The 14,056-nt window shown below is 45.7% G+C and overlaps 1 protein-coding gene across 2 annotated transcripts; it reads right to left on the bottom strand.

Annotated features, from left to right (window-relative positions):
• Nucleotides 1-4,770: 4,770 nt before the first annotated feature.
• Nucleotides 4,771-13,377, bottom strand: nptx1 (neuronal pentraxin 1). Of its 2 annotated transcripts, none has more exons than XM_033044243.1 (5): nucleotides 12,924-13,377; nucleotides 12,139-12,349; nucleotides 10,703-10,947; nucleotides 7,875-8,054; nucleotides 4,771-6,035 (listed from the first exon to the last, which is right to left on the bottom strand). In XM_033044243.1, exons 1-5 carry the CDS (start codon nucleotides 13,245-13,247, stop codon nucleotides 5,814-5,816), a joined length of 1,182 nt encoding a protein of 393 aa, XP_032900134.1. In that variant the 5' UTR covers nucleotides 13,248-13,377; the 3' UTR covers nucleotides 4,771-5,813. The 2 variants fall into 2 exon arrangements, with proteins under 2 accessions (XP_032900134.1, XP_032900135.1); XM_033044244.1 differs by having other exon boundaries at nucleotides 12,139-12,292.
• Nucleotides 13,378-14,056: the final 679 nt, after the last annotated feature.

Genomic DNA, 14,056 nt, shown 5'->3' with positions numbered 1-14,056 from the left:
TTAAAATACATTATATTGGCTGTAAAGTGCTTTGGGACACAGTGCTAAAACAAGTGGAAGACGTCCTGTTCTTTCAATCCTCATTTAGAACACAGTGCAGGGGGAGAGAGGTGGCAGTTTCAGTGCAATATCTGGAGTTTGCCATGTGGATGGTACCTTGGCAGACTGGTTCATTACTAGACGGCCCCAGTCTCATCTTCAACTGCATTTAGAGATGAGCATCATCTTTGATGAAATTCAACCTACTGGCAGTTTAGTTTACTTTACAGTATACAGATACATGATAAGGGATTGTGTAAGAGGGAACTGCAGATGCTGGTTTAAACCGAAGATAGACACAAAAAGCTGGAGTAAATCAGCGGGACAGGCAACATCTCTGGAGAGAAGGAATGGGTAACGTTTTGGGTCTGAAGACGGGTCTCGACCCGAAACGTCACCTATTCCTTCCCTCCAGAGATGCTGCCTGTCCCGCTGATTTACTCCAACTTTTTGTGTCTGTCATAATAAGGGAATAACGTTTAATGCAAGGTAAAGCCAGCAAAGTCCGATCAAGGATAGTCCGAGGGATATCAAAGAGGTAGTTCAGCACTACTCTCTAGTGGTTGGTAGGATGATGGGGTGGGAGATTGCAACCTTCACTTGGTCCGCCCTGTTTCGACGATTGCAATCCACCCCGCTTGCACAATCAAATAAGATCAAATGGAACAAGTTGTCCTACAACTTTAGGCCGTGCACGCCATACGCAAAGAGAAGAAGAAGAAGGTAGGATGGTACAGTTGCCTGATAACAGCTGGGACAAAACTGTCGCTGAATCTGATGGTGTGTGTTTTCACACTTCTGTACCTTTTGCCTGATGGGAGAGGGGAGAAGACAAGAGGGAGTGGCCAGGGTGCGACTCGTCCTTGATTATGCTGCTGACCTTGCCGAGGCAGCGTGAGGTATAAATGGAATCAATAGAAGGGAGGTTGGTTTGTGTGATGGGCTGGGCTGCGTCCACAATTCGCTGCAATATCTTACGACCCTGGATGAAGCTGTTCCCAAACCAAATTAAGAACATAGAACAGTACGGCCCTAAGAACATAGAACATAGAACAGGATCAGGCCCTTCGGCCCACAATGTCCATGCTGAAAATGAAACCCCTTACATGTTCTTTGTACCTTTCCATATCTTGTTTCCCTTTCCCCTGACTCTCAGTCTGAAGAAGGGTCTCGACCTGAAACATCACCCATTCCTTCTTTCCAGAGATGCTGCTGCCTGTCCCGCTGAGTTTCTCCAGCATTTTGCGTCTATCTTCTATGTTGAAAATCATGTCCAGTTTTAAGTTATTCATATCTCTCCATTCCATGCATACCCATATGTCTATGTAAAAGTCTCTAAAACAGCACCTCATTCTACCCACCCACCCAATGTAAATAAGAAAATTACCCCACACATCTCCTATACATTTTGTCCCCTTCACCCCTAAGAAGTTATAGGAATGATATTGTCAAGCTTGAAAGGGTTCAGAAAAGATTTACGATGATGTTGCCAGGACTAGAGGGTGTGAGCTATAGGGAGAGGTTGAGTAGGCTGGGTCTCTATTCCATGGAGCGTAGGAGGATGAGGGAGATCTTATAGAGGTAGACAAAATCATGAGAGGATTAGATCGGGTAGATGCACAGAGTCTTTTACCCAGAGTAGGGGAATTGAGGACCAGAGGATATAGGTTCAAGGTGAAGGGGAAAAGATTTAATAGGAAACCGAGGGCGAACAAGCTGCCAGAGGAGGGAGTTGGGGCTGGGACCATCCCATTGTTTAAGAAACAGTTGGGCAGGTACATGGATAGGACAGGGTTTGGAGGGTTATGGACCAAGCTCAGGCATGTAGGACTAGGGTAGATGGGACATTGTTGGCCAGTGTGGGCAAGTTGGGCTGAAGGGCCTGTTTCCACAATGTGTTACTCTATGACTGGGAAAAAGTTCTGATGGTGTGACTATGGCTATTGTCTACGTATCCTCCACCCTTCCTGAGATCTAACGTCATCTATTGCCAGCCCTGATCTCACCTCCAGTTTATTCCATTCCCCACCACCCCCCCCCCCCCCCCCCACCCCCTCTTCCCACCTCTACATTCAGTCTGAAGAATGGTTCTGACCTGTAACGTCACCGACTGGTTTTCTCCAGAGATGCTGCCTGACCCAAATGCTGAGTTACCCCAGCATTGTGTGTCTATCTTCAGTGTAAACCAGCATCTGCAGTTCCTTCCCACACAGTACTTGGATTTGCCTTGGTTATATGCTACTTCTTCTTCTTGCCTATGGCGTGCACAGCCTAAAGTTGAAGACACCAAAAACACCACATCTATTTGTTTTGTGCACGTCGGCTTGATTGCATTAGTCGAAACAGGGTGGACCACGTGAAGGTTGCAATCTCCCAACCCTGGTGATACGCTAAACTACAGAGTAATCGTACAATTGTAACATGACGTTTCAACTCTCGTGTACAATGCCCGGGCCCTTGCAGCAAGCATACCAAATGCCTTTTTTATCACTACCCATCCAACCACCTAAACTACTTGTATTAATGCAATCCCAGTCAATGTTAAAATCCTCCAGTCCTGCAACTCTATTACTTTTATACCACTCAGCGATCTGCCTCCATCTCTGTTCTAACACTTCCTACTGACGAATGTGTCCAGCACAGAAACGGTCCCACCTTGTCCATATTATACTTCGCAAATATTTCATTACAGTAAAATGCTCATTTAAATGCTCCATTTGGTTCAAGGAGTGCCTGTTGCCCTTGAATGTTTGTTTTTTGACACGAATAAAATGATAGTTGGTTTAACAGAGATTAATGCCATGCACATTGCAAAGGCTGCAATGTTTGGTTGATGTGTGCAATATTCTGCTCATCTGGGTCAGCAAAGAGTTTCACTAATCATTGTTCTTCAGATACAACATTGAAATCTAGAATTTATCAACTAGATTTACAATACTGGCATATCTTTGTACACACAGTGAGGCTCTTTAAACTATTCCCTTGATCAGTTATAAATTGCTTTAATAAACACATTCACGATAATATCATATTTCACGGGAGAGAGGGGGCGGTGTGAATGTTAAAGCCAAGAACTAATTCCTTGGTCTCTTTTCCATGGGCGAGAATTCATTAGTTCTGTAATTGCAATCATATGGAGTGATATTGGGAGTTGTTAGATAAAATAAAGGAAATATCCCTAAATTGGGAATTGAATCTTTAAAAGTTAATATTTTGCAAAACGTTACTTTTAAGGCATCCTAACTAGAAAGTTTTTTTTGAACTCTTTGCAAATGGTACCAAGGAGAGGGTTTATTTTTGTTTAATACAACATACTCTGCTGTTCAATACAAATTAAGTGACTTGTGTGCAGGAAGGAACTGCAGATGCTGGTTAACACCGAAGATAGACACAAACTGCTGGAGTAACTCAGCGGGACAGGCAGCACCTCTGGATAAAAGGATAGACCCATTCCTTTTATCCAGAGATGCTGCCTTGGCCTGCTGAGTTACTCCAGCATTTTGTGTCTAGCTTAAGTGACCTGTTGATGTCTGTCAACTTTCTGGGGGAAGAAAATGTTCGCACTTCTCGATGCGACCACTAGATGGAGAACTTTGTTTTAAGCCGTAACCGATTCCCAGGCATCAATTGATGTGATGATCTTTCCAATCGATAATCAATTAGTGTTATTTCCCCGCAGACTCTTGCGTGTTTCTGCTGCCTATTGATATGGGTAATGTTAAAGAAATAAAGACATCCAAGAATGAAACTGATTATGATGAAATGTAGTGACCCCAAAATGTGCCTTTATATCAAATGTGGGTTTAGTTTAGTTTAGTTCAGTTTAGTCACGTGTGCTGAGGTACAGTGAAAAGTTTTTGTTGCGTGCTATCCAGTCAGTGGAAAGACAATACATGATTACAATTGAGTCATCTACAGTGTACAGATACATGGAAAGGGAACAACATTTAGTCCAAGGTGGGTGTATAAGGAGAGAGGTCAGAATCACTCCAGTCTAGTCAGCGGGAAGATGGGGCTTTATGTAGTGGCAATTTGGCATCTGGATGGAAGTTAGTCCATCGCTCCTTGTCAATTTCTCTCTGATTTCCACTGGTCATCTGCATCCAGAGCTACAATATGGCAAATATTGATGGTCTGATATCACAAATTGGGATATAGATCACTCAGTCCACCTACTCTATATGGCAAATACTTTGTTAAGGTTGTACGATCAAAACGTAAACCTTGAATGGTACGCAATGGAATATTCATGTTGTATTTACAAATTTGCTTCCATTCCAGCCTCGAGTGAGGACGATGGATTCTGTGGTACACAATCAGTGATAGAAACCTATCATATCCAGGGGTAGGGGTGGGGGAGGGGGGGTAAGCATGCACACAGTTGGCACCTTAACATTTGTGTAATATTGTAATATATTTAAGGCGGAGATTGCCAGATTCTTGATTAGTACGGGTGTCAAGTGTTATGGGGAGAAGGCAGGACAATGGGATTGATAGGCAGAGATAGGTCAGGCATGATTGAATGGCAGAGTAGACTCGATGGGCTGAATGGCCTAATTCTGCTCCTATCTCGTATAACTTATGAAAATCATATCGCAGCCGGATTAAATAAATCATTGGTGATTCCAGTCAAATTTTTTTCCCTTTTTCTTTATTGTGTAAAAATAAAACTGACAGTACGTCACATTTGCATCAAATGAAAAAGCATAAATGACATAAAAACAGCGCTTTATTAAGAAATGGTTGCTTTATGTAATTTCTAACCTTACACTGTCCAGAAATGAGATATACCATTGAATGTGCATCTGGAGTTGGAATATGTAAAGCTTTGGCTTCAGTGTGATAGTTTCTGGTATTACAGAACTCCCTCCTAGTGTACAATATTTACATTTATAAATATTTTACTTGCAAAGAACCAAATGTTTGACAAAATCAATATTTTTTCACCTAAATTTTTTTTTTGAGGGGGGGGGGGGAAAGGGGGGGAAACATCCTCATTCATCAATCAAATTCGATAAAAATCCTCATACATTTGCAAAATTTATTTATTTATTGGTAAAAAATACTTGTCGCTGGAGGGTGCGACATTATACTTGTTATTCATCCCCCCCCCTTGGCGATGACCTGCTGTAAGAACTGCTTTTCAAAATAAACGCACATATTACTCTGAGTCGCCATGCTATAAGCAAATGACGTGATAGGATGAGGTGTTCCTTAAAAATAACATCCACTTTATTCTACACCTTCGATTGACCAGTACATGTTCAACATATTAAGCCGTATCTTCGTTAATACTCGTGTTTATCAGTAGCATACATAGTCACAGCACTTTATTTTTTTTTTAAACAAGATGTATTCCTATAACGCAATTATCTCAAATAACGTGTGGGGATTTTTTTTGTTTAATGTGTTTTGATTTATGCAAAAAGGAAAAACGAGGAGAGAGAAAAAAAACTACTTGTTGCATTTTTGTGCCCATCAAAGGCACTCGGGCTAATTGGCATCAAGTAAACACATCATCGGATACTGAAAGCAAACTGCTTTTCCTCAAGTAGACTGCTTGCTGTCAGTTGAAGTTCCAAGAGAATATTTTGATACACTCTCTATATTACGCCTGAGAAGCATGATCCAGTTGTCATGGCAAGGATTTGTAATTTTTTTTTTTTTACGAACTTAAGTATTTTTTTTGCACGAAATTCCTTTAAGTTTCATTCCTGATAAAAGAAATTTGATTTTGGAGTCGTAAAAGAGAGTCCCTTCTTCTCCGACGCGAATTAATTGATCTGGCGGCAGGCTTCGAATGTCCACTTGGTGGCGCCACCGTAGATGTCCACATTGGCTTCAGTCCAGGCAATGACATTGCCTACCAGGTTCTTGGCGCTGCAGTTGGCCAGGCTGTAGACTTCTCCAGGAGTTAGGACCCTGTCCCACATGTGGAAATGCGACATCTCGCCCACAAAGGCCTGGGTGGCATCAAAACCTCCTCCTAACATGTCCTGGTTTAGGAAAAGAAACACACAAAAAACAAAACAAATCAAGGATTAGAATGGAACTGCAGAAACTTGCGAATTTTGCACGAAACGCCAATTGCTGTAGTAACTCAGCGGGTCAGGCAGCATCTGTGGAGGGAATGGACAAGGGACAGACCCTTCTTGAGACGCAGGGATCTACCTCCATTCCATAGACTAACCACAACCTGGACCTCGCAACGTGCAGGAAGGAACTGCACATGTTTGGTTGCACCCAAGATGGACATGAAATGCGGGAGTAACTCAGCGGGTCAGGCAACATCTCTGGAGAAAAGGAATAGGCAATGTTGTGGGTCGAGAAGATCCTGGGCCTCACAAAGTTGTTTATCAGACCCGCAAGAACAACTTCGGAATAATTACATTGGAACAAAAGGTATGTTTGTCGACAAGGAAGCTTTAAAGGGATATGGGCCAAACGCAGGCAGGTGGGACAGGCGGGGCATCTTGATCGGCGTGGTGAGTTGGGTTTCCATGCTGGTGTAACTCTTATGACTAATTACACATTACTGCTTTCTCTCCCATAAGCCGGAGTTCAGTTATAGTTATAAGTCAGTTATTGAGGGCTGCTCTTAAAATACTAATTATGCAGGTGGCAAATGCCGTTGTTGGTATAATGTTAGATCATGAATCTCAATGGCCGTTAGAGAGATAATGTTAAAACCTCATTCTGATCTCCAATGTCCAAGAATCCATTCATTTTTTTAACTGAAGGGCAGGTGGAGTTATTGTTTGCTCTGGTCGTGGCTGGAAAAAATCCACCATGGCAAATTCGTTGACACACTAAAGCCTCTATAAACATCTCCATTGACCTCTCTAAGCAGGTGTTCAAATGAAGCCCCCTGGCAATATGTTAGCACTCCAGTAATCTTAGTTTATAAACACCAGCTTGTGTCCATTAATCGATTCTATTGAAACATGACTACTATGAATGGGTATTATTGAGAATTAGGTAATGCCGTCAGTGGCGGGAGTTACATCTCATTCAGTGGTCTTTTGAGTCAAGGGCCAAGTGTGTTTTATTATCATATGTCCCGAAACGGAACAATGAAACTCTCACTTGCAGCAGCACAGCAGATGTGTAACTACAGTACTCTCTAAATCCCATAATAAGCATGGATACAAACAAATAAAAACGCCAGTGAACGCACACACACGCCACAAGCTGATGGCTCCAGTAATTGATCTAATTTCTCACCTGGCGCGTCTACTGGGTGACCAGAAGCCACCACATTGGCGTACAGTCAGCAAGCACAGCTCCTTGTCGCCCTTTCCGAGACCAGCGCTAATATTTGATTCATTGTTATATTTCCACCATTCATTCTGCTGCTGCTTTTTGTGCAGCAACTGCCCTCTACCGTCGGTTTGATCTTAGAGTCACAGAGTCATACGGCGTGGAAACATACTCTCCGGCCCAACCTGTCCACGCCGACCAACAGGCCCCAACTACACTAATCACGCCTGCCCACGTTTGGCCCATAAATCCCTCTAAATCTAAGATACAAAATGGAGAAAAGAGATGCTGCCTGACCCGCTGAGTTACTCCAGCAGGTTGTGTCTATCTTCAGTGTAAACCAGCATCTGCAGTTCCTTCTTACACATTCCCTCTAAACCTATCTCACCTATGTACCTATCAATGTTTCTTAAACGCTACGATTGTTTCTGTCTCAACTACCTTTGGCAGGTGGTTCCATCTTGATTATGGAGGTCATTTAGGAAGCCTGGACGCTTGCATTGGACAACATGACAGCTCTGGACCCGAACGGCCATTCGACCGACCGTGTTGTTATTTTTCAATCATCCACCCACCTGCTCTTGGCCCAGAACCATGATGCCGCCTGGTTTGATGGGGTGCCAGGGAGCTAGGTTTTCGCCGTTCCCTCTCTTCAGGCCTTCTTGGTACGCCTCCCACACGCCATCTCTTGTGGACCAGGTGACGCAGATGTGGTGCCACTTTCCATCGTTGATAACGAACGGTAGTTTCGCCACCTATAAAAAGTGACATGTTATACAGTTGACATGTGGTTGCTTTTCCCATCGCTGTTCATAAGTTGTAGGGGAAGAATTGGGCCATTCGGCCCATCAAGTCTACTCCGCCATTGAATCATAGCTAATGTATATTTCTCCCTTCAATCCCATTCTTCCGCCTTCTCCCCATAGCCCCTGACACCCGCACTAATCAAGTCGTCGAATCAACTTTCTGGAGTCGATGTTTAACGCTAGGCTCGCGCACAAGTAACAGCAGATGTTGGAATCTTGAGCAAAATACAGAGTACTGGAGTGAATCTCAATGGGTCACGTCTGACATTTACAGTGTAGAAACAGGTCCTTCGGCCCAACTTGTCCACACCGGCCAACATGTCCCATTTACACTGGTCCCATCTGCCTGCGTTTGCCCCTTAGCCCTCTAAACATGTTCTATCCATGTGTCTAATGGCAGATTAAGATGCTAAGATATCTGCAGATGAACACAACGAGCTGGAGTAACTCGGTAGGTGGCATCTGATCCACTGAGTTACTCCAGCACTTTGTGTCTAATGCTAGATTAACGCGTCAATTGATTAAAGTGATGATTGAACTGGAGTAATATTGGGCCAGAATAAATACTAGAAACATCCGGCAGGTCGGACAGCACCCGTGGAGAGAAGCGCTGAACGTTTCAGGTAGATGACCTTTCTGTAATCTCAAACAGTCACACTGTTTATCCAACCGTGACTGCTGCCTGACTCGGTGTGTTTCCGATACTATCTATTGTGGTTTCAGATATCCCCCATCAGAACAGATAGACTTGGATTGTTTTCTCTGGAATATGCCCGAGGCTGAGGGAGAGACCATGTGTTGAAGAAGGGTCTCGACCCGAAACGTCACCTATTTCCTTCGCTGCATAGATGCTGCCTCACCCGCTGAGTTTCTCCACCATTTTTGTCTACCTCTGAGGGGAGACCTGATAGAAGTTTGTGAAATTCTGAAAGGCCAAGATAGGGTAGACAGTCAGACCCCCCCCCCCCCCTCCCCCTCCCCTCCCTGGCGGGAAATGCCAAAGACTGGAGGTCATCACTTTAAGGAGAGTGGAAAAGTGGAAAGGATACTTTAAAAGGGGCACGTTTTATTTTTACACAGAGGGTGGTGGGTACCTGGAACACGCTACGTGGTGGTGGAGGCAGGCTAGATAGGGACATTTAAGAGACTTTTAGATATGTACATGGATACAGAGAGAATGTATCACGGGCGGGCAGTTGAGGTTAGTTTATTTTGGCATCATGCTCCGCACAGATATTGTGGGCTGAAGGGCCTGTTCCTGTGCTGTACTGTTCAGTGTTCTATCAGCAGCGTGCGATGGGGGGGGGGGGGGGGGGGGGGGGGGAGTGGGTGGGGTGAAGGACAGGGTACTTCGGTTCATTCCTACCACTGAACCACGAGATCTCTGTGAGAAAGCTGGAAAGGAGTGTCAGGGGTTATGGGGAGAAGGCAGGAGAATGGGGTTAAGAGGGAAAGATAGATCAGCCATGATTGAATGGCGGAGTAGACTTGATGGGCCGAATGGCATAATACTGCTCCTATCACTCATGAGATGTTAAACCCTGGGGACATAACTGGCAAGTGACAGCTGAAGACAACGGGAACTGCAATGCTCGGGTAGTCGAGGCCAGTTCATTGGCTATATTTAAGAGGGAGTTAGATGTGGCCCTTGTGGCTAAGGGGATCAGAGGGTATGGAGAGAAGGCAGGTACGGGATACTGAGTTGGATGATCAGCCATGATCATATTGAATGGCGGTGCAGGCTTGAAGGGCCGAATGGCCTACTCCTGCACCTAATTTCTATGTTTCTATGCTGATTTACGAGGGGAAAAAAACACAAAGTGCTGGAGTAACTCAGTGGGTCAGGCAGCAACTCTGGAAGATGGGCAAGTTCGGGTTGGGGACCTGCTGACTGATTGTAGGGGGGGGGGGGGGGAGAAAGCTGGAAGAGACATGTGGATACAAGCGAAGGGGATTTGGAATTGGACTATTGCAGGCAAGTAAAATGGTCAATATGGACTGGTGCAAGGGTGTCAATCTGAGGCAAGTTTACCACCAGAGGGTAAATGTCGCCTACCAGGGAGTTAATTTGGTGATTCTGGATTTGTACATATTGTTTCTCATTGACTGACTGTGTTTGGTTCTGGTTTGGATCTGGTTTGGATCTGTTCATCATTAGTTGTTCATAAATAAGTGAAATAACATTGTTATGTGCTATTAAAGTTGCCAGGGGTAAACGGGACGAAAATGGTTGGGGACCCCTGGACTAGTGGGAGAGTCTAGGGCCAGAGGTCATAGCCTCAGATGTTTCTTTGGGAAGGAGATGGGGTGGAATTTCTATAGGCAGAGGGTGGTGAATCTGTGGAATTCCTGATCACAGAAGGTTGCGGAGGCCAAGTCAGTGGATATTTTCAAGGAAGAGGTTGATAGATTCTTGATCAGTACGGGCATCGGGGGTTATGGGGAGAAGGCAGGAGAATGGGGTTAGGAGGGAGAGATAGATCAGCCTGAATCAGATTGAATGGCGGAGTAGACTTGGGGTTCCTATCACTTATGAAGTTGTGATGGGCCGAGGGGCCTGTCTCCGCGCTGTTTGACTCCACTCGCCGCTCCTCTACCTTGTCGTTGATGAGGATCTCCATAGGGTTGTTCCCCCACTCGATGAGAACCAGTTCGTTCGCTTGTCCCGGGACGGCGTAGGAGAAGGGAGTTCCGACACCGGGAGAGGCGTTTGACTTGAGCCACATACACACAGTCATGGCATACATCTCGGGCAAGCTTTTCTTCACCTTGGCATACATGTAGTTTGTTCGCAAGGGGAAAGTGATCTGGAATTTATCAGTCGGCCTGGAGTTTTTTTGCCCTAAAACCAACAAATAACAACACGATGGAATTAAACACAAGGAACTGCAGATGCAAAAAAAAGACAAAAAGTGCTGGAGCAACCCAGCGAGTTCGGCAGCATCTCTGGAGAAGTGTAGGGAGGAACTGCAGATGCTGGTTTACACCAAAGATAGACACGAAATGCTGGAGTAACTCAGCGGTTCCAACGGCATCTCGAGAGAAAGGGAATATGTGACGTTTCGGGTCGGGACCCTTCAACGGACTGAAGAAGGGTCTCGACCCGAAACCTCACCGAATCCTTTCCTCCAGCGATGCTGCCTGACCCGCTGAGTCCCGCCAGCATTTATGTCTATCTCCAGCATCTCCGGACAACACGGATAGGCGACGGGACCCTTCTTCGTGTTAAATTGATTGTATTATTTTTGCTGAAGGGGTGTATTATTCGAAGCAAAGGTTAGTTTGGATGATAAGCGAATGGACACTGATGATCGGGACCATATCTTACATAACTGACATTCGGATTAATTCCCAACAGCGCATCCCGCAGTATAATCCGAGTCATGTGAGCGGCGTGCTGGGGCCCCGTTCATTGCAAGACAGTGGGACACTCTGCTGCGCAAATCATATTGCAGTAACGCGGTCGTGTGGAGGAGGAGGAGGGGAGGAAGGGAGGGGGCGGTCTCCACACTCGGCCATCCGGAGGAAATTTCACCCAAGCCAATTGCTCCTTGCGGTCGTAATGCGCTTGTGGGACGGACTTCATCGGTAGCTCCTTCGTTCCCCAACTAACACAAACACAGCGCCCGCGGCTGCGGCGAACTTGCTAAACAAAAAATATAGGCGCCGCTTTGTGCAGCGGCGGGAACTAACGGGAAGGAGTTTAGCGGGGTTTCTGCACAGGCATTTTCACATTCTCTTAATGTTTACACCTGCATTTCGACCTCCTTGTCCTCCAAAAGTGGTTGACATTATTCATTAATATTTAAGAGCATCATTCACGGAATATAATTATAAGGTGTTACCAGTTCCCCTTAGACACCCGCCCGCCTCCCATCAATAGAGGTCTCAGAAGCAAACAATCTAGATTTACATCTTACTTTATAACTGTGGATTTTACAGCGAGCGAGCGTTAAAAACGCTTGTTCCTGACGGAATGTAACTTCATTAGTTAAAGCTTCGAGCTCAGAGTTTCCCCAAATGTCCTACATACCTTTCTCCAAATCGCTGATCCTCTGGTGCAGGGAATTAAGAGCGTTTTCAATCTTGCCCCTGTTCTCCGTCGTGTCGTTCCGCACGATGTTTTTTGTCTCTTCCAAGCTGTTGACCCGGGATAGAACCTGCTTCTCCAAATCGTCTATCTTGTTCTGCAGGAGATCTTTCAAGGTGTTGGTCTGAGCGGTGGTGTTGGCTCGGTTGTACTGCTGTAGTCAGTCAGTCAGTCGGGCACACACACACACCGCACACAGAGAGAATACAACCGCGTGAGATGCTGATCACTAGCCGGGGCAAAGCTTTAAGTAAAGTGCGCCGCATTACTGCTAGCCTCCGAGTTACACTGCGTCTGCCCGCCTGTCGCTACTTTCCCAATGAGCCGGCGCTGTTTAATAGGTCACGTTTAATACAATCAAACCCGAAGTTTAATTCCCAGTTACTGCATTATTTAATCTACTCTTTAAATACACATATAAACAACGGGACTTAACCTACTAAACTAGATTATTTGCACTTTGGACGTTCTTCACAATTGCTTTCTAATTTGGCTTGGCGATGTCCAGAGGTGTACCTCCTAGCTAGACACAAAAATGCTGGATTAACTCAGCGGGACAAGCAGCCTATTTAATCTTAAATTCTCCAAGCGTGGTGGAGTTTTTTTTGTGTAAACTTTGTGCGAATTGATTTAGCGCGTCCGCTTGATCTATTCTAGACGGGGGTCTATTTCTATTGACCCGTGACTGTTCCACGCCGAATCCCCTGCCCGGGTTAGTGCTCACTCACCGTGGGCTCCGACATACTCTGACTCTCGCATCGGCTCAGCTTGGCGGTGAGTTCCCTGATGGTCTCCTTCTGGTTCATGATGGTCTCTTTCTGTTGGAGTATGGTCTCCCGGAGCTGGAGTATGGTTCCCTTGATATCTTCCACCGGCCCGCTGTTCTGCATCGGAGCAGAACACAAGGGGTCCATCTCCAGCGGGATTGAAGTGCAGATAAAGCGAGTCTGGGCGAACTCCTGTGCCGCAGCTGCAGCCGCCGCCGCCGCCGCCGCCGCCTCGGCCAGCAGGAAAAAGAGGACAAGGTGTCTGCTCAAAGCTCCGCGGGACATCTTTCGAAGTGTGTGCGAGCCGGGGTTGTGCGAGGAAGGAGGGGGGAGAGAACGGCGACTAAGGAGTGAAGCGTTGCTTGGGAGTGCGCTCTGCAAACAGCGGAAGCTACTTCAGCACCACGGAGCTGTCCACTGACACTGACGCGGCGCTCAACCCAGAGCCAGTCTTTATACTGCCGGCAGCGCAGCGCACCCTCGCGTCAGCAATGGGTGGAAGCCCACTTTAAATGGTCCATTTCATGCCCAGCCAACCATGTCAATCGCACCGACATTTAACATCGCCTTTTGCTTCGGCGGAGAGTGGAGCGAGATTTCTCTGCGCGTTTCTACACGAACTGGGGGGGAAATGTGCACCCCGCCGCTGAAATATAAATTCTTTATGAATCTGACGTTGGAGCATCAAGTTTGCTTTTTTATCTTTGCGGGACTTAAGTGCATTCAGATTGCAGTTTGGAAGCTTGTTTTTTTTAAAAAGAGGCCGGTGCGGTTTCTTTTTAAATGTATCAAAGTGCTGCACATATGAATTAATATCAGTTTCGCGGATAAGATTAGTTGTGTGACTACGGGGAAGATGAAATGGAAGCTCTTTGGAAAACAAATCATGTGCTTTGAAACTGCCCTGGCAGCGAATACCTCGAAGACAACACTATCCTCTGAAGCTAATATTTCCGCCTTTCTTTTTTACCGCTAGTTGCGGCTGTCCCTAAGCCGCCCCTCTCTCATTTTACTCCACTGTATTGCGTTCATAAAGGTCCACCATAGATGTAAGGGTCATCTCGGAGAGGGATAGCGAGTTACAACTTGGGACA

This window comes from Amblyraja radiata, chromosome 26 (genome assembly GCF_010909765.2).
Source record: "Amblyraja radiata isolate CabotCenter1 chromosome 26, sAmbRad1.1.pri, whole genome shotgun sequence".
Taxonomy (NCBI): domain Eukaryota; kingdom Metazoa; phylum Chordata; class Chondrichthyes; order Rajiformes; family Rajidae; genus Amblyraja; species Amblyraja radiata.
The sequence above is the reverse complement of the archived record's forward strand: the minus strand, read 5'-3'. Positions and strand labels throughout refer to the sequence as shown.